At 39.2% G+C, this 25,753-nt stretch overlaps 1 protein-coding gene and 1 pseudogene across 13 annotated transcripts in view; both read right to left on the reverse strand.

Annotated features, from left to right (window-relative positions):
- CDC14A (cell division cycle 14A) overlaps positions 1-25,753 on the reverse strand; it is a 194,244-nt gene that overhangs the window by 22,241 nt on the left and 146,250 nt on the right. For all 12 annotated transcript variants that reach the window (XM_078332648.1, XM_035252283.3, XM_078332649.1 and 9 more), the window contains 4 exons: positions 24,049-24,208; positions 10,701-10,816; positions 9,599-9,646; positions 230-352 (listed from right to left, as the gene is read on the reverse strand). In XM_078332648.1, the coding sequence (XP_078188774.1) occupies positions 230-352; positions 9,599-9,646; positions 10,701-10,816; positions 24,049-24,208 (447 nt within the window). The remainder of the gene's footprint in view (positions 1-229; positions 353-9,598; positions 9,647-10,700; positions 10,817-24,048; positions 24,209-25,753) is intronic.
- LOC128928240 (ADP-ribosylation factor-like protein 5A pseudogene) lies at positions 12,582-24,111 on the reverse strand (annotated as a pseudogene). Its single transcript, XR_008473074.2, has one exon. The product of XR_008473074.2 is annotated as an ADP-ribosylation factor-like protein 5A pseudogene (transcript).

Below are 25,753 nucleotides of genomic sequence, written 5' to 3' on the forward strand. Positions count from 1 at the left end.
AAGCCAGTTGCAGACTCACTAGAAGAAGAGCATGCTCTACCCCATTCCCTCCACAGCCTTGTCTCCTGCCTTGCAAGACAGGAATGAAGCCCCAAAGATCACAGGGTCCTCTGTGGTTTCTCATCTTCTCCCTTGTCCCCTCCCCTCTGACAAAACTACAGCCAAACTCTTCAGCTGCAAGCTTCCTTTACCTTTAGCCAGCACCTTGGAAGAGGGCGAGAAAAATTACCTTCTTACAGTGGTGCCTGAAGACAAAGAAGCTCTGTTGATCCTCTTGGCTGTCGCTGAAGGGGACAGTGCCACTTTTGATGTCTTCAGAGCAGGTGCAGATCCTTGCGGGGAAGAACTTAATCTTTGTGGAGAAAAATGGCAAAATGTCAGGATAAAGTAGTCTTATCATTCAGCAACTAACTAGGACAAGATAAATTAATAAATCTTAATGATATCATGACAGGTCCTAATAGCGATGACAGCAGCAGGCAACACTGACACACTACCTAATTCTGCCAGGCGCCGTCTGAGAACCTTAAAGATGTCAGCTCAGCTCGTCCTCACAACAACCCCATGAGGTGGCTAATACTGCTGTCCTTACTTTACAAGCGAGGAAAGAGAAACACAGAGGAAGTTTCTCACCCAGTCACTCAGTTAGTGAATAGCAGAGTTCAGATAAAACCCAGGAGTCAGAGTCCTGCTCTTAGCCATGATCCTGTCTTCCCTGGACACTGCCCTTTTTCGCCACTGGTATTTGTTCCTCAGTACAACCTTAGATTCCCCTTCTTATAGTTCAGATCCATCCTCTCCTTTCCCCCCTGCAACTACCCTAGGTGAAGCCATCTTTATTTCTTATTCTTGGCTACAAGGGGCATCTTTTAATCTTATTCCTAAACAATTCACATTGTGAATAGCCTCCAGTGAAATCTAAAAAGAGAATCATGTCACTTGACGGTTTAAATCATTTCATCTTTCCTCTGTGCCCATAAGCATAAATAAACTCTTTGGCTTGGCTTATAGAACCCCACCAAAATCTGGACATCTCTATTCCAGCTGCATAAAAAATGCCTTGAGTTCACTGAATGGGTAACATCCACACTTCTGATCAGTTTGCGTGGGCGACTGTCCCTGCCAGGGCATTTTCTCATCTCCTTCCCTTCCTCTCCTCCTCTCTTCCATGTCCATTTGACCCACTCCTATCACACTTAGCCTCTAATGGTCCAGTCAGCTGTTACCTCACCAAGCAAGCCTTCTCTGAGTTCCCAAGCAATAAGTGTTTCATTATATATTCTCATAGTAAACTGTAGCTCTTATACCATATTTCATCATCTAATAATTGTCTATTTCCTTTACTTGATATAAGCTCCTTGAGGGCAAAGGCTTATCTCTCATTTCAATTCCCAGTGGTTAGTACAATGCTGGACTCAGCAGGTGCTCAATAAATATTTGCCAAGTGGACAAAAAGGAAAAACTGACTCAAATCTTGATAGCCAGGGCCCCGTCATAATCTTAATGCCAATCTGTTTGATTCTAGATAAATCATTTAATGTAACTAAACTCTGTTTTCCTCTCTGCTGGAGAAAAGCTTATTTACTTGTAGGCTCTTCCCTTCATCATCCACCCTCCAAACAGTAGCGTAAGCTCATGTTTGTTCTCCAAAACAAAAATGGGAAAAGTTGTACAAAGAAGCAATTCAAGCCTCTCCAAAAGCTCTGGAAGCTTGAGTCCTCTTAGAACTGCCCCCACTAAACAGTCCTAAACCTAAGAATGAGTAAGTACCAGCAGGTGAAGAGCCTCCTGCCCCTATTTCATCAACACTCTTGACAAAACAACTCGCCACACCAGATCATGGTACCGCTCCAGGAGTTTTCAGGGAATATTTTTCCAGAGAACAAAACTAGTGATCCCTCCTCAAATAGAAGATAGAGGGAAAAAATTAGAAATAAAGGAGGGGAAAAAAACGCATGCTGGTTGGGAAAAAATAGAGGGAAGGAGGACCAATAAAAATGAAAACAACTGAAGCTCAACATAGGGAGGATCCAAAATGGTTGAACAGGAAAACTCTGGATTGCAGTTCCCAGCGAAAACGCAGAGGGTGAGTGATCACCACATTTCCAAAGGAATTTTTACTGCCCACAGACCAGGAGATTCCTGGGCAGAAAAGCAACACAAGTCTCCAGTGCAGCTGTTTCAGCTGGCACAGTGGGTCTCCTCACAAAAACTCTGGCGCCTTTTCAACTGGCGACTGGAATGCCTGGGAGACAGAGTCGCCCATTAAACTGAAAAAAAGGGGGCTGAAACAGGGAGCCAAGTGATCTGGCTTGGCTGGTCCCACCCCCTCAAAGACCAGCAATCTGAAACACTCTGGATTGAGAGTTTCACAGAAAGCACAGCTGGACCCAGGACGGTCCAGCTCTGTGGGTGGAAGGGCATCTGCCATGACTGAGGCAGTCCACCACTACCCAGGTAGTCCATCATTACTGAGGCAGTCCGCCATTACCAAAGCAATCCGTCATTACCGAGGAAGTCCGCCATTACCAAAGCAATCTGCCATTATAGAGAGAGTTCACCATTACTGGGGCAAACTGCCATTACCAAAGCAGTTCTAACTATACCCCTATAAACAAAACTGCAAGGAAGTTCACACAGCAGCTGGATAGAGCCCATGGCAGCTCAGCAACACCTCTGCTGGCAGACCGTGACTAGGCTACATCCTTACTGGGCAGGGCATCTCTGAAAAAAGGAAGCAGAATGACAGGAACTTATAAATAAACCCCCACCTTCCCGGGACAGAGCAGAAAAAAAGGCAGTTATGGATTCTGCTGCAGCAGACATAAACATACCTGCCCAGCAGCTCTGAATGGAACAACAGAGCTCACAGCTCAGCACTTGAGCTCCCATAAGGGACAGACTGTCTCCCCAAGCAGCTCCCCAACCCCCATATAACCAAAGAGACATCTCATAAAGGAGAGCTCAGGCTGACATCTGGCAGGTATCCTTCTGGGACAAAGATAACAGGAGAAAAAACTGGCAGCAACCATTACTGTTCTGAAGCCCCCACAGGTGATCCTCAGGCAAGCAGGGTCTGGAATGGACCTCCAGCAGTCCTACAGCAGGGGGACCTGACTGTTAGAAGGAAAACTAAGAAACAGAAACAAATAACTTCATCAGCAACAAAAAGGAAGTCCACTTGGATACCCCATCTGAAAGTCACCAACCAGAAAGACCCCAGGTAGATAAATCCACAAAGATGGGATGAAACCCAGCACAAAAAGGATGAAAATACACAAAACCAGAATGCCTCTCCTCCACCAAGGGATAACAACTCCTCACCAGCAAGGGAGAAGACTAGATGGAGAATGAATTGGATGAATTGACAGAAACAGGCTTCAGGAGGTGGGCAATAAGAAACTTCTCTGAGCTAAAAGATCATGTTCTAACCCAATGCAAAGAAGCTAAGAACCTTGAAAAAAGGTTTGACGAAATGCTAACAAGAATAAACAACTTAGAGAGGAACATAAATGAATTAATGGAGCTGAAAAACACAACACAAGAACTCTGGGAAGCATACACAAGTTTCAATAACCTAATTGACCAAGCAGAAGAAAGGATATCAGAGATTGAAGATCAACTCAATGAAATAAAATGAGAAGGCAAGATTAGAGAAAAAAGGGTAAACAAATGAACAAAGACTCCAAGAAACATGGGATTATGTGAAAAGACCAAATCTGTGTTTGATAGGTGCACCTGAATGTGACAGGGAGAATGAATCCAAACTGGAAAACACTCTTCAGGATATTATCCAGGAAAACTTCCCCAACCTAGCAGGGAGGCCAATATTCAAGTCCAGGAAATATAGAGAACACCACAAAGATATTCCTCAAGAAGAGCACCCCCAAGGCACATAATTGTCAGATTCACCAGGGTTGAAATGAAGGAAAAAATGCTAAGGGCAGCCAGAGAGAAAGGTCAGGTTACCCACAAAGGGAAGCCCGATGGACTCACAGCAGATCTCTCAGCAGAAACCCTACAAGCCAGAAGAGAGTGGGGGCCAATATTCAACATCCTTAAAGAAAAGAACTTTCAACCTAGAATTTCATATCCAGCCAAACTAAGCTTCATAAGTGAAGGAGAAAGAAAATCCTTTATGAACAAGCAATTGCTCAGAGATTTCATGACAACCAGGCCTGCTTTACAAGAGCTCCTGAAAGAAGCACTAAATATAGAAAGAAACAACCAGCACCAGCCACTCCAAAAATGTACCAAATGGTAACGAGCATCAACACAATGAAGAAACTGCAACAACTAATAGACAAAACAACCAGCTATCATCAAAATGGCAAGATCAAATTCACACATAACAATATTAACCTTAAATGTAAATGGACTAAATGCCCCAATCAAAAGACACAGACTGGCAAATCAGATAAAAAGTCAAAACCCATTGGTGTGCTGTATCCAGGAAACCCATCTCACATGCAAGGACACACATAGGCTCAAAATAAAGGGATGGAGGAAGATTTACCAAACAAATGGAGAGCAAAAAAAAGCAGGAGTTGCAATTCTCATCTCTGATAAAATAGATTTTAAACCAACAAAGATCATAAGAGACAAAGAAGGACATTACAAAAGGATCAATACAACAAGAACTAATGATCCTAATATATACACACCCAATACAGGAGCACCCAGATACATAAAGCAAGTTCTTAATGATCTACAAAGAGACTTAGATTCCCATACAATAATAGTGGGACACTTTAACACTCCACTGTCAATATTAGACAGATCAAGGAGACAGAAAATTAACAAGGATATCCAGGACCTGAACTCAGACCTGGACCAAGAGGACCTAATAGCTATTTACAGAACTCTCCACACCAAATCCACAGAATATACATTCTTCTCAGCACCACATCACACTTACTCTAAAACTGCCACATAATTGGAAGTAAATCACTTCACTCCTCAGCAAATGCAAAAGAATGGAAATCATAACAAACAGTCTCTCACTCAGACAACAGCGCAATCAAATTGGAACTCAGAATTCCGAAACTAACTCAGAACCACATAACTTCATGGAAAATGAACAGGCTCTCGAATGTTGACTGGATAAACAATGAAATGAAGATAGAAATAAAGATGTGCTTCGAAACCAATGAGAACAAAGACACAATGTACCTGAATCTCTGGGATACATTTAAAGCAATGTCTAGAAGCAAATCTATAGCAATAAATCCCCCATGAGAAGCAAGGAAAGATCTAAAATCGACATCCTATGGTCAAAATTGAAAGAACTAGAGGAGCAATATTTAAAAACTCAAAACCTGGCAGAAGACAAGAAATAACTAAGATCAGAGCAGAACTGAAGGAGACAGAGATGCAAAAAAAACCTTCAAAAATCAACAAATCCAGGAGCTGGTTATTTGAAAAGATCAACAAAATAGACAGACCACTAGCCAGATTAATAAAAAAGAAAAGACAGAATAATCAAATAGAGGCAATAAAAAACGATAAAGGGGATAGCACCACAAATTCCACAGAAATACAAACTACCATCAGAGATTACCACTCGATGCACATAAACCAGTAAACATGGAAGAAATGGATAAATTCCTGGACACTTACAACCTCCCAAGACTAAACCAGTAAGAAGTCGAAACCCTGAATAGACCAACAACAAGGGCTGAAGTTGAGGCAGCAATTAATAGCCTACCAACCAAAAAAAACCCGGGTTCAGAGCCAAATTCTACCAGACATACAAAGAGGAGCTAGTACCACTCCTTCTAAAACTATTCCAAACAATCCAAAAGAGGGAATCCTTCCCAAATCATTTTATGAGACAAACATCATCCTGATACCAAAACCCAGCAGAGACTCAACAAGAAAAGAAAACTTCAGGCCAATATCCATGAGGAACATAGATGCAAAAATCTTCAATAAAATACTGGCAAACCAATTGCAACAGCACATCAAAAAGCTTATTGATCACGATGAAGTAGGCTTCATCCCAGGGATGCAAGGATGGTTTAACATACAGAAGTCTATAAACATAATTCACCACATAAGCAGAACCAAAGACAAAAACCACATGATTATCTCAACAGATGCAGAGAAAGCCTTTGAGAAAATTCAACAGCCTTTTATGCTAAAAACCCTCAATAAACTAGGTATTCACAGAACGTATCTCAAAATAATAAAAGCTATTTACAACAAACCTACAGTCAATATCATACTGAATGGGCAAAAACTGGAAGCATTCCCTTTGAAATCTGGCACTAGACAAGGATGCCCTCTCTCACCACTCCTATTCAATATACAACTGGAAATTCTAGCCAGAGCAGTCAGGCAAGAAAAAGAAATAAAGGGTATTCAGTTAGGAAAGGAGGAAGTCAAATTGTCTCTATTTGCAGATGACATGATTGTATATTAAAAGACCCTATCATCTCAGCCCAAAATCTCCTGAAACTGACAAGCAACTTCGGCAATGTCTCAGGATACAAAATCAATGTGCAAAAATCACAGGCATTCCTATGCACCATAACAGACTTAAAGAGAGCCAAATCAAGAATGAACTGCCATTCACAATTGCTACAAAGAGAATAAAATACCTAGGAATACAACCAACAAAGGCTGTAAAGGACCTCTTCAGGGAGAACTACAAACCACTGCTCAATGGGTTCAGAGCCAAATTCTACCAGACATACAAAGAATGAAATAAGAGAGGTCACAAACAGATGGAGAAACATTCCATGCTCATGGTTAGGAAGAATCAATATCGTGAAAATGGCAATACTGCCCAAAGTAATTTACAGATTCAACGCTATCCCCATCAAGCTGCCAATAACCTTCTTCACAGAACTGAAAAAAAACACCTTAAACTTTATATGGAACCAAAAGAGAGCCCACATAGCCTAGTCAATTCTAAGCAAAAAGAACAAAGCTGGAGGCATCACACTACATGACTTCAAACTATACTACAAGGCTATAGTAATCTAAACAGCATGGTACTGGTACCAAAACAGAGATATAGACCAATGGAACAGAACAGAGGCCTTGGAGGCAATGCCACACATCTACAACCCTGACAAACCTGGAAAAAACAAGCAATGGGAAAGGATTCCCTGTTTTATAAATGGTGTTGGGAAAACTGGCTAGTCATGTGCAGAGAGCAGAAACTGGACCCCTTCCTGACACCTTACACTAAAATTAACTCCAGATGGATTAAAGCCTTAAACATAAGGCCTAATACCATAAAAACCTTAGAAGAAAATCTAGGCAAAACCATTCAGGACATAGGCGTAGGCAAGGACTTCATGACTAAAACATCACAAGCATTGGCAACAAAAGCTAAAATAGAAAAATGGGATCTAATTAAACTACAGAGCTTCTGTACAGCAAAAGAAACAATCATTAGAATGAACTGGCAACCAACAGAATGGGAAAAAATTTTTGCAATCTACCAATCTGACAAAGGGCTAATATCCAGAATCTACAAAGAACTAAAGCAGATTTACAAGAGAAAAACAAACCCATTCAAAAGTGGGCAAAGGATATGAACAGACATTTTTCAAAAGAAGACATATATGAAGTCAACAAACATGAAAATATGCTCATCACCACTGGTCATTAGAGAAATGCAAATCAAAACTACATTGAGATATCATCTCATGCCAGTTAGAATGGGGATCATTAAAAAATCTGGAGACAACAGATGCTGGAGAGGATGTGGAGAAATGGGAACACTTTTACACTGTTGGTAGGAGTGTAAATTAGTTCAAGCATTGTGGAAGACAGTGTGGCAATTCCTCAAGGACCTAGAAATTGAAATTCCATTTGACCCAGCAATCCCATTACTGGGTATATATCCAAAGGATTATAAATTGTTCTAGTTTAAGGACACATGCACACATATGTTCATTGCAGCACTGTTTACAATAGCAACGACTTGGAACCAACCCAAATGCCCACTGATGATAGACTGGACAGGGAAAATGTGGCACATATACACCATGGAATATTATGCAGCTATAAAAAACAATGAGTTTGTGTCCTTTGTAGGGACATGGATGAATCTGGAAACCATAATTCTCAGCAAACTGACACGGGAACAGAAAATCAAACATCACATGTTCTCACTCATAGGCGGGTGTTGAACAATGAGAACACATGGACACAGGGAGGGGAGCATCACACACTGAGGTCTGTGGCAGGGGGACTAGTGGAGGGTAGGGAGTTGGGGAGGGATAACATGGGAGAAATGCCAGATATAGGTGATGGGGATGGAGGGAGCAAACCACATTGCCATGTATGTACCTATGCAACAATCCTGCACGTGTACCCCAGAACCTAAAATGCAATTATATATATATATATATAAAATACCAAAAACACATGTATTTTAGGTTCGGCACATGTACCTCTGAACCTAAAATGCAATTATATATATATATATACCAAAAAACAGAAGCTCAATATCACTGATCATCAGAGAAATGCAAATCAAAAGCATAATGAGGTTCCATCTTATGCCTGTCAGAATGGCCATTATGAAAAAGTCAAGAAACAACAATTGCTGGCGAGGTTGCAGAGAAATAGGAACTCTTCTACACTATTGGTAAGAACGTAATTTAGTTCAACCATTGTGGGAGACAGTGTGGTGATACCTCAGAGATTTAGAACTGGAAACACCATTTGACCCAGCAATCCCATGACTGAGTATATACCTAAAGGAACATAAATCACTGTATTATAAAGATACATGCATGTGTACATTCATTGCAGCACTATTTACAATAGCAAAGACATGGAATCAACCCAAATGCCCATCAATGATAGACGGGATAAAGAAAATGTAGTACATATATACCACATATACATCATGGAATATTATGCAGCCATGAAAAAGAATGAGATCATGTCCTTTGCAGGGACATGGATGAAGCTAGAAGCCATTATCCTCAACATGCTAATGCCGGAACAGAAAACCAAACACTGCATGTTCTCACTTTTAAGTGGGAGCTGAACAATGAGAATGCATGGACACAGGAAGAGGAACAACACACACTGGGGCTTGTTGGGGGATGGTTGGGAGTGGAGAGCATCAGGAAAAATAGCTAATGCATGCTGGGCTTAATTCCTAGGTAATGGGTTGATAAATGCAGCAAACCACCATGGCAGACATTTACCTATGTAACAAACCTACACATCTTGCACATATACCCTGGAACTTTAAAATAAAATAATTAAATTTTGAAAAAAAGATGAAAACAGTTAAGGCTAGATCTATCACTAGATCAAAAGGAAAGACACAGAGCCCCTGTAGTTTCTTAGAGACCCCCCCCAAAATGTGCTGAGAACACAAAATACATTGATGTCACTACCACCACCACACAGCCCTGTGGGCAGGTCAGAAAAAAAAAAAAAAAAAATCCTTTTCATGGTGAGCATTAAAAATGAAGCATAAACAATCTGGAAGAGAAAGGAAGCAATTTAAAAAGTGAAAGGCTATGTACAGTTGATTTTCATCAGTTGGAGGCTTGGGAAACATGGCTAAAAGGAAGCATATATTTATAAGCTACTAGACACTCAACATCAATGACAGTACCTGAAAGGCTGGGACACTGCTCTGGGGTGTCCTTTCGTATCATCCAACCTGTGGAAATCAAAGACAGATGCTCATTTATCACCAGGCTCACATGTTTTCACAAAGACCATAAGGCACATAATGGTATCAAACCAGTAAAAATATTAAATTAGCAAAAGGGAGAAACCCTGCAAATGGATATTAGATTACCAAGCACCAGGCTTTCCTCCTTTTAGCTCAGCATACTGCAGAAAAAGATAACCTCATCCTTGAGCAATATGAACCTTTTGTTCTTAGATCAGGAACTCTGTACAGTTGTAATTCTCTCATATTACACATGAAAACTAAATTTCCTGTGAATCTGTTTGGTGTTTATCATACTGGCAAAACAGCCTTATGCTATATGTGTCTCTTATTTATAAGTCAAAGAAAAGTTGCTGCTTCCGATTATATTATTTTGTGGACTGAGGCCTTGCCACCCAGTATATTGTAATTTTAAAAATTGATGATATTTACAAATGTTTGCACCTTTTGATTCCAAAACCTTTTTTAACCCAGTCTGAACTATCAGAGGGTTTCAAATGTTGTGATCAGAATTCAAGTCCCATCATTGATACTGGTGAGTAGTTTGAGACTTCAAAGTCAAGATGGCTTATAACTTTACAGGCACAGGTTAAGAATTGCTTACTCAATTTTCAAAACTAGAAGCTGATGCTGCAGAATTAGTTTAGATTGCCGAAGACTGGCATACAATACTCTTCTACAATCTATGGTTCAACACAAAAGCCTCAGCACACCTGTGAGGATCCAACACCGGACAAGAAACTCACTCATAGGAGAAGGGGAGAAATCCAAACAGAATTTGAGACAGAGTTCTAGAGATAACTTCTTTGTAGCTTGAGGTAGAATTCCAGAGACTGAGATGCAGCAGTTGCTCTCAATAAACTTCTAAATTTTAGCTACTCCCAACAGTGATAAAATAATTAATAAACAGCACAGAATAGTAAACTTGGTATTTATAGAACAATATTCAGAAAAGAAGATTACAGATTAAAGAGAAGATTAAACGTTCTACTCACAAAGAGAAGCACACTATGAATTGAACTATTTAAAACAGATCTACCTAAATGCACAGGATGGTGAGGTACGTGGCTGTCTCTGACTTTTTAAGGCACGTAGTTTGTCTCCCTGGGTTATACCATTTTTCATTTCCACATCTTCATCGTCTTCTAAGTTATTCTGGAAAAAAAATACATGTACAATAGAAAGGTCCAAATTTGGCTTCATTTAGGTTTCTTAATAGATTACATATATAGATACATTTAATACAGATTATCTTAATATAGATTAAGTAGCTATAGCTACTGTGAATCAGCATTGTCAAAGCTTACATAAAAGAACTCTCGACTATCTGCCAGTTCAACAGGCAACAGGTCAAATTCCCAATCAAAGAAGCATGGGTATAGATGTGGTAGAATATCAAAGGAGCTGTTTGTTACAATGCACCACAACAGAGGAGACTCTCTCCTGCAGACATAATCACGCATTGGAATACAGCCACACACAGAAAGCCCACAGATGAGATACAAGTATGTTTTTAGATACCTCCAGGAGCCATCAGTGCTAATTCCATAACTTGTTTACAAAAATACAAGATAAAAATACTTTAGGATATCTATACAGTAAGTTATTAACACAGTAATCATTTAACACTAGTAAAAGCATGCAAGTCCTTTTCAGAGGATTTAAAGGACCGTGTTCACTAGATGTTTCCTTCTGAAATAAGTCTCTTCCCACCCCCCCTCCCCCGAGATGGAGTTTCGCTCTTGTTACCCAGGCTGGAGTGCAATGGTGCGATCTTGGCTCACCGCAACCTCCGCCTACTGGGTTCAGGCAATTCTCCTGCCTCAGCCTCCTGAGTAGCTGGGATTACAGGCACGTGCCACCATGCCCAGCTAATTTTTTGTATTTTTAGTAGAGATAGGGTTTCACCATATTGACCAGGATGGTCTCGATCTCTTGACCTCGTGATTCACCTGCCTCGGCCTCCCAAAGTGCTGGGATTACAGGCTTGAGCCACCGCGCCCGGCCTGAAATAAGTCTTTATAGTTTGAAAAATATAAGTACTGTGCTAGTATCTTAACACGCTAGTCTTTTCAATAACCCTGATACAGGGGGAAGCACTGGTACCTTAATTTATCGATGAAAAAAGGGCGTACTCACAGAAGTTAGGAATATTGCCCAAGCTCCCATAAAGTCTTAATAACCTCATACGATTTCAAAATTAGATTTCTTGTCCTCAGATGCAATGTTCTTTCTAAAACATAAGCCACAGCACACTGTCATTGCACCAGTGAAGCATGTATTTTGCCTCTTTTCCTCAACTGAAAAATCAAAGTGCTTGGATTTGCTAAAATCTTTACCAGCCATAATAGTCCCCACCTTTATTTAAAACTGTAATTCTTGTTTGATGAAAAATTTACTTCCACAGTCACATTTGAGTCATTTCTGATCACAATACCTCCTCACTCCCTGCCACCTACGTTGGGTGGCATGTCCTGAGAAAAAAGACCGAACCTCACTACCACATATCTGAGTTAAAGAAAAAAATAAAGAGCTGGGCAGGGTGGCCCACGCCTGTAATCCCAGCACTTTGGGAGGCCAAGGTGGGTGGATCACCTAAGGTCGGGAGTTCGAGACCAGCCTGACCAACATGGAGAAACCCCGTCTCTACTAAAAATACAAAATTAGCTGGGTGTGGTGGCACATGCCTGTAATCCCATCTACTTGGGAGGCTGAGACAGGAGAATCACTTGAAGGGGGAAGGGGGGAGGGAGGGGAGGGGGAGGGAGAGGGGGAGGGGGGAGGGGAGGGGAGGGGGAGGGGAGGGGAGGACAGGGGAGGGGGAGGGGAGGGGGAGGGGAGGGGGAGGGGGAGGGGAGGGGGAGGGGGGGAGGGGGAGGGGAGGGGGGAGGGGAGGGGAGGGGAGGGGAGGGGAGGGGAGGGGAGGGGAGGGGAGGGGAGGGAAGGGAAGGCAAGGCACAGGGCCAGTGGGAAGAAAGAATAAGGACAAAACTTCCGAGAGGCAATCTCTTAAAGAATGGCTACAAGTGCTGCAGCTCAAGATCCCAGAACAGGTCATCTGGCCAAGAAGAATACCAGCTCAACAGTTACAGGATCATGGAGACTTCATGCCACAGGATTCTCTTAGAGTCTCAAGTTGCACTTCTAAAAAATCTTCAGGAATCAATTTTACCATTCAATTCCATCCATACAACCCCAACGGGGGAGGAACTCATTACCATCCAAGAAAGTCTGCAGGAATAGAAATCCGGCAGGTCTGACGGCTAGGCTTGCTAGTGGGATGGTGCACCTGAGAAGGTGAGCTTAGCCTCACCGGCTGCAGTAAGTACTCAACGGGTTGGGATGTTACCAGTTACTTAGCACATAGCCAGAGTTTCCTGAATATGAGGTGAGGCTAAAAAGCATGTACGCCCTTATGAGACTGGCCAAACTTTTGCTTCTAGGAGGACCTGACAGGATCCTTACCACCATCAGTTTCATTGTCACTGGGTGCTTTGGTAGGATTTTGAAAACCAGGAAAGCTTACTTGTTCCTCCAACTAGGAGGATCTTTATGTTTCCCACCAGAAACACCTTCAAAATACTTAAAAAAAAAAAAAAGGATTCTCAACCTGTAATTCAAAAACGCAACTTCTCAGGTAAGTATACAGGTAAAACAGATACAAAAAATTTACCTCCCATACAATCTTTCTGAGAAAACTATTACAGGATATGCTCTTTAGAAAAAAAGGAAAGATAACATGAAATCCAATAAAATGATGAATCTAACTGAAGAATATAGAGAAGAGTTATCGAATCAAACTATATAGTTCTAATCCTAAGACCACACACACACACACACACACACACACACACACACACACAGAGCTGGGCTAAGAACAACCAGTCCATGTTAGAAGAGAGAACTGTCTTCAGGAAAAAAAAAAATGGAATTAGAATGGAATTTTGCTGTGTTAAGATTTTGAAAAAATTTTAAATTGTTTGGCACAACTTTTTAAAGCATTATTGTTTCCTAAATGCATAAAAACTATGCAAATAAAAAAGGCAATTAAGTCTAGGACAAACAAAGAGAGCATCAAAAAAGAAAACAGTCATAGTGTACTACTAACCTAAACCATGAACAATATTTACGTAGCACTGATGTGCACATTACTTGATTTAACCAGTATAGTTATATTAGGGAGCTAAGGGAAGTGGTGGTCACAGTGAGATAGAAGAGCTGCATCCTGTCTACAAGCACCAGGAAGCAATAGAAAAATGTCCCAAGTTGATCAATTAAAAAACAGCAATGTATTCATAATAGAAATATGGCACTAAAAATATCAGTATAATTTTCCCGGAGATTTCTCCCTTTGAAAGTAGGTCCAGGGACACAGAAAGGTGAGACAGGAGGATGATTTTTTTTGTTGCTAGAATTCAACACTTGTTGATATTTTTTAAGCTGTGATCATATATTGCTTGAAAAGAATAAAAGCATTTTAAAGATGTACAGTTAAACAGGAAATTAAATAACAGTACATATTAAATTATAATTACTTTACATGTATTTTTCTCTCATTCTATTGTGAATCTGAAAGGTCATATATTTCTGTAAATTATGATACATTTATCAGAAAACAACAAAAACACTACAGTACACAGCCATGCACCTATCTAGACTTTTACTTCCTCCTCTCAAGTTTACTACAACATCCTCACTCACCAAGAAAAAGAAAACAACACATGAAGTCCTAGCTCTCAACCTCTGGAGAATAATCCATTTTTTTTCTTTTTTCTTTTTTTAATCATTCAGAAAACTTGCATTTTTGTCAAACAATGCATTTATGTAACAGAAGATACAACAAAATTTAGAAATAAAATATATCACACTATATGTTAAGTACCAAAATAAGAAGAAATTTGCAAACTAAGAAATTATCAAAGTTGCTCAGAAACATACTTTACTTTTATTTTAAAATTCACTTTAACTGCTTGACAAATAATTTAATATTTAAAAATAACATAGCTAAGTTGTTGAATAGTACTTATAGAATGTTACTTTTCTGGGTAGACATGTTTCACGCATACTTTTCAATTAATGCTGAGAATTCCTTTGATAATTTTAATCATAAAATGATTCACTGATTAATGGATTAATAATTTATTCAGTAATTTAGATGCCATAAAAACCACTGAAAGGAATACTCTGATAGTTGCTCATTGTACAATCCCGCCCGTTAATAGTATGAAGCCAAGAATCTGAGTGCTATCCCACTCTCTTGAATTACATGTTTCCATGTGTGTGACTGGTCAACAACAAAAAAATTGATACACAATGCCATGCTTTTTCCTTTTCCCTTTTTTCTTTTTTAACAAGCAGCTCAATAATTTGGGAGATTGGTTAGTACAATACAGAGAACATAGGGACAAAGTAGAAAATGGCACTTAACACCAATGCCAATACTTATTATGGTTATAACTAAGGATATTATTAATATTTGTGTTATTTCTCTTTCTTTAGAACATAAATGAAAGCCATTAACTTGAACTTGAGGTATATACACAATACACACACAATGTTAAGCAAAATACTTTTCAGAAGTAACATTACATTTGAAAATATTGGAAACTAAATATCTGTGCTGATTTGTATTTTGACTTAATGGAACAAGAAGAAAACAACATTCAACCAGGGAGGGTTATACTGATAATAAAGCTCTTAAAATTCAAAATATCTTCCTCTCCCTTTGTACTTACCACAGGCTACACAATGTCCTGAGAGGATTCATTATGAGAAAAATGTCAATCACTTTAATTGACATTTAATAACTTACTTTGGAAAAAACTAATGAGAAAGCAAATTGGAAGCTGAGACTTCATCTTTGTTTTCAAATAAGTGGTCTTAATTTTTCTTCTTACAGAAAAAGTTTAAATCCGTTTATTATAAATATATTGAAACCATTCATTTTTGCAGCTGTCAGGTCCAGTCCAGCACTTCATTTATACAGAGTCTATGAGAGGTCAGTAGAGATAATCTAGTCTTAAGTCACGACATCATCCATTCAAGTCCTTGGCACAATCCCTCTCCAGTTAGAGCACAGCATGCCTGGATATGCCACTGATGATCTTTAATAGAAGTTAGCTTCAAAAACTGGGAGATTTCTGCTACTGTCATGCATTCTTTAACACCTTGTTTATTAGCAAAAATCAGCAATCCAGCTTTTCTTAGGTCCTCATGTGCTAACATTTTATAAGTTCTTCTCTAGTTAAAGAAATCCTCTCTCTGTCTGTACTGTCCACAACAACTATTACAAACTCTGTGTTAGTATAATAAATGTTCTAGGAAGAACGAAGAGATTCTTGCCACCAGTATCCCACATTAGGAAACGTGTATTATTAATCACTATGTCTTCTCCATTAATTAGTTCCTGTTGTAGGAGATGTACGTACAACTTCATTCATGGAAAACTGGCAAAAGATGGTAGTTTTCCCTGTATTATCCCGCCCAACAGTGCTAACTCTGTGCTCCTGGTGATTGAACAGTCTCCATATTCTGGTAAAGAGAATTCTCATTCTCCAGCTGCAGATCCCCCTCCAGACACCTGGGCTGCCTGGCCTCCCCTGGCTCAGGCTGAGTGGGAAGAGAGAGAGTGCTGGAGCTTCTGCCTCTGCTGCTCCCACTGCTGCTGCATTGTCTGCCCCGAGCCTTGTGGGCTACAGTCCTCCCCCAGCACCTCTTGGGTGGCTGCGATGGCAATGACCACACGGGCAAAGGTGTTTTTTCTTATTATTATTATTTTTTAAAGTATATGGCTAGGCACGGTGGCTCATGCCTGTAATCCCAGCACTTTGGGAGGCCAAGGCAGGTGGATCACATGAGGCCAGGAGTTCAAGACCAGCCTAGCCCACATGGTGAAACCCCATCTAGTAAAAATACAAAAATTAGCCAGGGTGGTGTCATATGCCTGTAGTCCCAGCAACTTGGGAGACTGAGGCACTGAGAACCATTTGAACCCAGGAGGCAGAGGTTGAAACGAGCCGAGATCATACCACTGCACTCCAGCCTGGGCAATGGAGACTCTATCTCAAAAAAAAAAGTTTGTATATCTAGAGAGATACTGATATATTTATGATACATTTTTTATGTATTTATATATGCATTTGCCATATATATGTAGATATGTTTACATCTTTGTCATTAGTAATAAAGTATAGGCAAACATGAAAAAATATTAAAACCACCTATATATTTGCCGTCAAAAGCAAAACACATTAACATTCTGGCACATAGTCTTCCAAAACTTTCCCTGTGCTATATAAAACCCCCAACCTACTTCTTCCTTACAAAAGGAGGTTGTATTACATACATATGCTGCTTTGTAACTTTTTTAACTTAAGAAATATTGTGGAAGTTTTTCAGAACAAATTTTTTACAATCTCTGTAATTTTATGGCTCCATGAAATTCTAATATCTAGATATGCCTAATTTTATTATTTAACCAATACCTTAGGTTAGGCTGGTCTCTGTATTACATCACTATAAACAGCCTCAGCAAACATAGTCTTACATATACATGGTTCATGAACACTGTCTTATTATTCCCTTAAGACAAATTCATAGAAGTGGAATTCCTTCTAAAGTCATCTACGTATTACCAAATTGCCCTCCAAAAAGGCTGCACCATTATAAACTCCAACTGGCAATGTTTAAGAGCTTTTTATTCCCTAAACATTTGTCAATGCTGAATATATTTTTAATACATTTGATAGGCATAAACAGCATCTCATCGTTTGAATTTGTGTTTAGTTCATTTCTAGGGAAGTAGAACATTGGTGATGTTTACCATCAGGACTGTTCCCATATTGTTTTGCTCGTGAACATGGTGTTTGGTGATTTGTAAGAGTTCTTTATACCCATGAAACCCCCTCATTTGTATATGTTGCATATATTTCCTCACATTATCACTGTGAGAATGAACTGGAGTTCAAGTCTTTGGGGAGGGACACATTTAAGTAGCTATGCGGTGGTCTGATGAGAAATTATGGATTGGATTAGGGTATGGGAAACTGCGTTGGAATCCAGACTTGGGGAGAGGGAATAAGCAGGAAAGATCCAGAAATGTACTACAGGTCTGAAAAAAAAATTACTAAAATATAAACCATATTATTTTTTGTCTAAACCAATTGTCTTTTATTTTGTCTCTGTGGCCACTGTACAAAGAATAGATCATTTTTAGGACTATGAGAGATAGAACATATAAACTATAAAATTCTCAGTGATCAATAAATAGCCTTCAAACTCTTGACAAAAATAGTTAATGTTATTCAAAACATGTTTACATTAAATCACAGAATTAGGAAACTAAAAACCTAATTAAAATTTCCTAATTAGGAAAATAAAAACCTGGAATACTGAATAAGACAGACATAAATACAACAAGCCTTACATTTATTAGGGGATTGATCCTATAAGATATACCAGGTCATAAGAACCTGTGGGGGGGGAAATGTTTATTATCAATGCAGTACAATGTATTGTGTAACACAAATCAGTCTCATGAGTTGGTGGCCTAGGAAGAGTTTGAAGACTTTTCTCATCAGGTGCTGTTAGGCCTCCTTCCTTATACCAAATTCATTCTTCATGACGACTAAAGAACACATTCACAAATGACAAATGAAGAGAACCCAACCTGGGCCTGCCCTCAGGCTCCAGTCCCTCCCTACAAAATGCCAGGGCTGACTCTCTCTTACCCTAAGCTGGTCCAGAAGCAGATTGCTTGGAATCTGCTGAAAAGAAACAAAACCACGTGGCTGATGCCAGCAACAGTGAAGAACCCTACCTAGTCCAGGTAAGACCCTCCTCCCTTTGTCCCCCACAGGAAAGGGATCTGCTCTGGGATGCCCCATTGCCCTCTGGAGGATCTAAGCAGCAACACTCCTTTTGGATACTGGACTGCCCTAAATGACAGCAAACCAAAATACTGTACCGAAAGCAGTACAATTTTAAAAAGAACACGAGTGATGTCCTAGTGAAAGAGCGAATATCAACGTGAAGAATAAACACTTACTTTATTCCACCAGTTGTTCTCTCTATATACAATAGTGTCGATAGATTTCAGCTGGATAAAGTAATTGCTGACCAAAACATAAACAAAATCATGGCAGAGTAAGCTATAGAGGAGGCTGTGGAAAGTGCCATTAAGGAAAGATTTATGAGACAGAATGTAGCACACTAGGGGATAAAGATGGAAGAATCGTAATAGAACAATGACATAAGTAGATAGTTTAAATAGAAAAGAGTAAAAATAGAAGTCCAAGAACTGGAAGATAAAGATGAGAATGGAATTTTTAGCAGATTTTAATAAATTGGCTAGGAAAGGTGGCTGGGTCATCTCTAAATTCTTTTCAGCTCTCAGATGTTGAACCTATGAGATTTAAGTGTTGGGAAATGGCAAAGATGTCATCTTTATAATAAGCTGCTTCTGATCAATAGAAAGTTTGGGTTTACCAGAGCTACCCACATCTCTCTTCTGGCTGCCCCATTCACTGCCACTCATTGGGACCTTTAAAACCTGGACCTCCCCATTACCAATTCCCTGGCCATCCAACCCCAGTCCCATATGACACCATAGCTAGAGTGACGTCCCAGCACTATTATTCTATGTGCTGTCATTCCGTGCTTAATAACCTCTGGTGGATCCCAGTAGAATTCAGATTAGAACCGGTCTTCACCAGGCCGGGCACCGTGGCTCACCGTGGCCTGTAATCCCAACACTTTGGGAGGCTGAGGCAGGCAGATCACGAGGTGAAGAGATCGAGACCATCCTTGCCAACATGGTGAAACCCTGTCTCTACTAAAAATACAAAAGTTAGCTGGGCATGGTGGCGTGCACCTGTAGTGCCAGCTACTTAGGAGGCTGAGGCAGAATTGCTGGAACCCAGAAGGCAGAGGTTGCAGTGAGCCGAGATAGTGCCACTGCACTCCAGCCTGGCACCTGGCAACAGAGTGAGACTCTATCTCAAAAACAAACAAAAAAAGAACTGGTCTTCACTGTCAAAACAGGGGAAAGAAAGGTGCTTAAAACCAGGGCATTAGAGTATTAATTTTTACTTCATAGATTTTTCTAAGATGCACCCTGCTTGTGAGTACTTGATGGTTTTTATAAATCACAATATCTCAAAGATGTCATTAAAACACTACGTTTGTCTACTTGATTGTCAATTTACATGAACTTGGCTGCACATTAGCACCTGTATCTAATTAATAACACTAAGTCAAGAACATCTACTGATTGGCATGCTAATATTGGACTATAGCCCTAAGTAGAAAATCTAAAAGCTGTTGTAATTTCAGGAGAAGTTAAGGTTTTGCTCAAAATTACTGTATATGATATACTAAAGCCACACTGAAGAGCTCACAGAGAGTTAGCAGAGTATAGTGAGAGGCCTCCCAGGAGGGTGGCTGAGTACACAGAGTCTGGAGCCAGAGCACAGAAATTCAACGACCACCTCACCATGTACTCGCGACCTCGGGCAGAGAGTTTGACCTCTACCTCAGGTATGTCTCCTGTCAATGGTCCTAGTAACAGGGCCTATTTCATACAGCTACTGTAAGGATTAAAGGGGCTAATTAATGTCAAGTGCCTAGAACAGTTCCTGGCACATAGTACCTTCTGTTTAGGTAGTTGTTGCATGCTAAGATTCTGATTTAATATTTGCATTTTAAATAAAGTACTTTAACTTCCATCTTTAAAAATAACTCCAATCCATAATGGATCCATAGGCCTCTGATTGTTAAAGTGAGAACTTACTGCTGGTACTATTTTGTGTTTGAGCACATAATGTATTCAGGTAGCTTAGATTATTACCAATTTCATGTCTCTGTCCTTTTTTTTCTCTGAAACTATAAACCTTCTTCATTCATTCACATAATATTTATTAAGGCCTTTGGCCAAAAATAGAAGCATGATGAAGACAAATGAAAGTCTCTACCTTCATAGAGAGTATCACCTAGCCAGGAAGAAGAGTTAAGGGCTGTGGAGGAAAAGTACAGTGCAAGGCAGGAGCAGGGAGCAAGGAGCCTACGCTGGACCCACAGGATGGGCTGTGTATATTTCATAGTGCCCAGCCCAGCACTGAAGTCCAGGGTAAATAAAGGGAAAGCCCCTATTTTATTTCTCATAACTCTAAGTTGGCAAAGAACATTCATTAAACATAACCTAGTCCATCACTATGACCTGCATCATTCTGATTGTTTTCCTTTCACCTACATCCTAAGCACTAAAGAAAATATTTATTTATTTATTTAGAGACAGAGTCTTGCTCTGTTGCCCAAGCTAGAGTGCAGTGGCACGATCTCAGCTCACTGCAACCTCCATAGCCTGGGTTCAAGTCATTCTCATGCCTCAGCCTCCTAAGTAGCCAGGACTACAGGCATGTGCCATCATATCTGGCTTTTTTTTTTCTGTGTGTGTGTGTGTGTGTGTGTGTGTGTGTGTGTGTTTACTTTTAGTAGAGATGGGGTTTCATTATGCTGGCCAGGCTGATCTCAAACTCCTGGCCTCAAGTGATCCATCCACCTCAGCCTACCAAAGTGTTGGGATTACAGGCATAGGCCACCACACCTGCCCTAAAAAACTATATTCCAATTCTCCAAATCTGGTAATACAGAGCTTCCTAGTAACTAATCACAAGAAAATTCCTGTAAGCCTAGAGAAAAAAATAATTAAGACTCTCTGCTTTTAATCTTTTTTTAAAGGAAATCTCTAGAGGAATACTGTCTTTTTGCACTTTCTATATACACAAACTAAGTAAATCCAGAAATTCCATGCACGCAACTTGAAACACATTAAATTCTTACAGTATTCTCAATCTATTTTTCCATGTTCAATTTATAAGAACAATAAAGACTTCACTAACTCTGTTAAGTCCAATTCTGAGTAATTTTCCATATTCATGTGAAATCCCAAAGCTGGCACCACATAAGCATGGCAAGAAAAGTGCTTATAAGAGTTACCTGCACAAAGCATTACATGAGGCTGTGTAAAATATTCACCATACATCATTCTCTGGCATCTCTGAATTCTTTCATTTCTGCCCTTGAATTTCAGAAACAACAGCATTTTAATGGCTAAAACTAAAATAATGATGGGGGGTGCTATGGTCTGAATGTTTATAGCCCCCAAAATTCATATATTGAAATCTCAACCCCCAATGTGATGGCAAGATTTTGTTTGCCCTTTTTGCCATGTGAAGATGCAGAACGTGCTGTCTATGAACCAGGAAGCAGGCCCTCACCAGTCACAAAATCTGTTGATGCCTTGATCTTGAACTTCCCAACCTGCAGAACTGTGAGAAATAAATTTCTGTTGTTTATAAGCCACCTAGCCTATGGTGTTTTCTTACAGCAGCCCAAACGGACTAAGAAGGGGGAGTAGACTTATAGATATACATACTTATATTTAAAACTGACTTACTTTAAATTCCAATCATCTTGCATTTCTCACCTTCATAGTGATACATAAATGTTAAGTATTCGTAAGTTCAACCAATTGGGGTTTAAAAGAGCATGAGAATAAAATGTTCTAATTACCGGGTGTTAATGTAATCAAGATTATGACGTAGAAAGTGCTACGTTCCTGCAAGGTAAGTATGTGTCTGGGACAACAGGATTAACTTTATGTTTGTCTTTTCCGAGTTCAGAACTTAAAGCCCTGTTTACCTGAGCTCAACCTGGGAAGGAAAAAGGTACTCTTGCTTAGCTATATTATCACGTTAAAATCTTAGGTCAGAGCCTTTCTTTTTATTTGCTTTTAATAGGTGAAAGTGCAACATAGAAACAAGAAAAAGTCAGCAAAGGCTCTAACATAAACATGACCTTGCATAAGATGTACATTTCATCAGGACAGATGACTCCAATGGGTAAACTGAGTCACCTCATCAGCAGCCATCCTGGAGAGCACAGCACTGGGCTTAAAAATAAGTTCTTCCAACGGTCTCCATCATTTGTCCTTGAAAGAAAACTCACATTCCCAATCTCCAAGCACTGTGGCTATCTTTCTTGCTAAAAAGAAATCTGTTTGGGATGCCAGTCGTTAACCTAAGAGAGCTATGATGTGTTCCTTCCATTCTGGGTTCCTTCAGGGCTAAAGCTTGAGCCACAGTATTTGGTTTAAGGCCCGTGTCCAGGTCTAATGGGTCACTGTCTAATGGAATGTAAATCTATACTTGTTGCTTCTATATTTTTTATTTTTCTTTTTTTCTTTCCTTTCTTTCTTTCTTTCTTTTTTTAGAGACAGGGTCTGGCTCTGCTGCTCAGGATAGAGTGTAGTGGCGCCATCATAGCTCACTGCAGCTTCCAACTCCGGCTCAAGCATCCTCCTGCCTCAGTCTCCCAAGTAGCTGGGACCACACAGGTATCCATCATGCCCTGCCTGGCTTGCACCACTATTTGAACAGGTCCTTTTTTTCTTTTTCTTTTTCTTTTTTGCTCCTTTAGAGATATAAAAATGTAAACCAGATGCTCAGCTTCACCTCAGGCATAATGTGGTAGAAAGACCTAAACTAGGAATTGAATGCCCAGTTCTCAAAGCGACCCCACTATCAAACAACTCTGGAACTTTGCACAAATCACAGATTTTCTGGGACCCAGGACCCCAATTTCTTATCTGTACAATAGTGGAACCAAACAAATGGTTTCGATGTTGTTTCTAGTTCCAAAAATGCTCATTATTCTAATTCTTAGTCATTCAGTTCTATTTTTATTCAGAGGTAACAGGGTATGATAGAAAAAAACACAAGTTTGAAATCAGACAGACATGGATTGAATATTTGACACTGAGGTCAGAACATCTCTGACATGTAGTTTCCTTCCTATAAAATAGAGATAGTATTGCCAACTCACCAGGTAGTTACGAATATTAAATCAGGAAATATATATCAACTATTTAAAGTGTTTTGTTTACATTAGAGTCTTAATTTTTTTTTAAGTTGCCCTAATCATGTTTTCAAGTCTGCACTTACTTTAGAAATCAGCATGAATTTGAGGCTTTCAAAGTACCACTTGTGGTATATATTATTTCCTCAATTGTCACATTAAAATTATTTTTCTCGATATCTGTTTTAATTTTCAAATAGAAAGTCTGCTTTTCTGTTTCCTTACTGTAAATACTCTCCCTAACCAGAGTAGCCTCCTTTATAATTTACTCCTTAAATTACAGTTTTTTTTCTGTTTAAGGACAATTGGTTTCTTTCTCTGCTTCTTGCGATATAGATGAATGACTCTACATCTACAGATTTGGTATTCTCGGCATCCGGAGAAAAGACATTGCTATATTATACATGTCCAAATGAGAAACAAATGCAGAGCATCAGTTTTAAGGAGACAAAATCTTCCTAAGGAAAACTTACCTCTCCAAATCTTTCCATGTTCTGTATTTTCGATAGGTTTCCACCAATAGACATATCATCAAGGCTAGAAAGAATTTTATTAATACTTCCTTCACTGGATTGTCGATTTTTCAGTTTGGATCGGAAAATGTCTCCTTGAACCCACAATGATGCTTGTTTTCTGAAAAAAAAAAAAAAGACAAGAGAAAATTATTTTTAAAACTACTCTCATCTCAAAATCTGAAAAGTATGATGTCTTACAAAGAAAAAGATTAAGTAGCAGATAAGCATTTACAAATCAGACTAGAAAGATTATGATTATCTTAGAATTTAAAAAGTCACTTTCAAAAAGCTAAAATAAAGTTCTATATTAAACACAAATCCCATCTTCCAATATTTGTCTATATAGTTGACTGCTCAAGTCCTCAGATGCTGAGAACAAATTCCATAGTGATAAAGATTATGAGCCCATTTGCCTTTTAAATATAAATTTGAAATCTTCAATTTTTCAAATAGCAATTTGATATGCATGTTTACAAAAACAGAGAGAATAACTGGACTCAAAAATGTAGATGAAAGAACTTGGGTTAAACAGAGATACTATCCAAAAATGTACTACATACCTACTTTTGGGTGGTACTATGAAAGGCCCTCAACACACAACTTCAGAAAACTACTCTTAGAATCTAAAAGCAAGGCTTATAGCCTCAATTAGAAAAGAGCAAGGGTTATAGCCTCTCCTTAGAAAAGAAAATGTGTTTGAAGTTCATGTATAAGGTTTCTTTCATTCAGTAAGGCACAATCGCAACTGTTTTCAATGTTATGCGAAGATAAAATATGTGAGCAAAATAACATTCTGAGGATTTTATTTTTATTGATGGGATCACCTTCATACATTTCCTTTAAGATAATCTATCTTAAAGGAATCACTTTATTTTTATCCTATAACACACTGTACAGAATAGAATTAAACTAACAACACTGTGGTTTATCATAAAAAATATTAAAATTGAATGAAATAATAGCATTATTGAGGAGATGCCACCAGTAAGAACATAGATTTTTTTTAAAAGCAACTGGATTGAGTAATACTTTCTTACAAAGATTCCACATATCATATAAAATTCAGGTTAAAACACTAATCATTAGAGAAATGCACATCAAAACTACAATAAGATACTACCTCCCACTAGTAAGAATGGCTATTATCAAAAAGTTAAAAAAATAATAGATGCTAGTGAGGTTGTGGAGAGAAAGGAATGCTTTTACACTGTTGGTGGGAGTGTAAATTAGTTCAACCATTGTGGAAAGCAGTGTGGCAATTCCTCAAAGAGCGAGAAACGGAATTGCCATTGGTCCCAGCAATCCCATTACTGAGAATATACCTTGAGGAATATAAATTGTTCTGCCATAAAGACATATGCAGGCAAATGTTCATGCAGCACTATTCACAATATCAAAGACGAGGAATCAACCTAAATGCCCATCAATGATAGATTAAAGAAAATATGGTACATATACACTGTAGAATACTATACAGCCATAAAATAGAATGAGATCATGTCATTTGTGGGAACATGGAGCTGGAGGTCATTATCCTTAGCAAACTAACACAGGAACAGAAAACCAAATACGGCATGTTCTCAGTTATAAGTGGCAGCTAAATGATGAGAACTCATGGATACAAAGACAGAACAACAGATACTGGAGCCTACTTGAGGGTGGA

Source organism: Callithrix jacchus, chromosome 7, assembly GCF_049354715.1.
Source record: "Callithrix jacchus isolate 240 chromosome 7, calJac240_pri, whole genome shotgun sequence".
Classification (NCBI taxonomy): domain Eukaryota; kingdom Metazoa; phylum Chordata; class Mammalia; order Primates; family Cebidae; genus Callithrix; species Callithrix jacchus.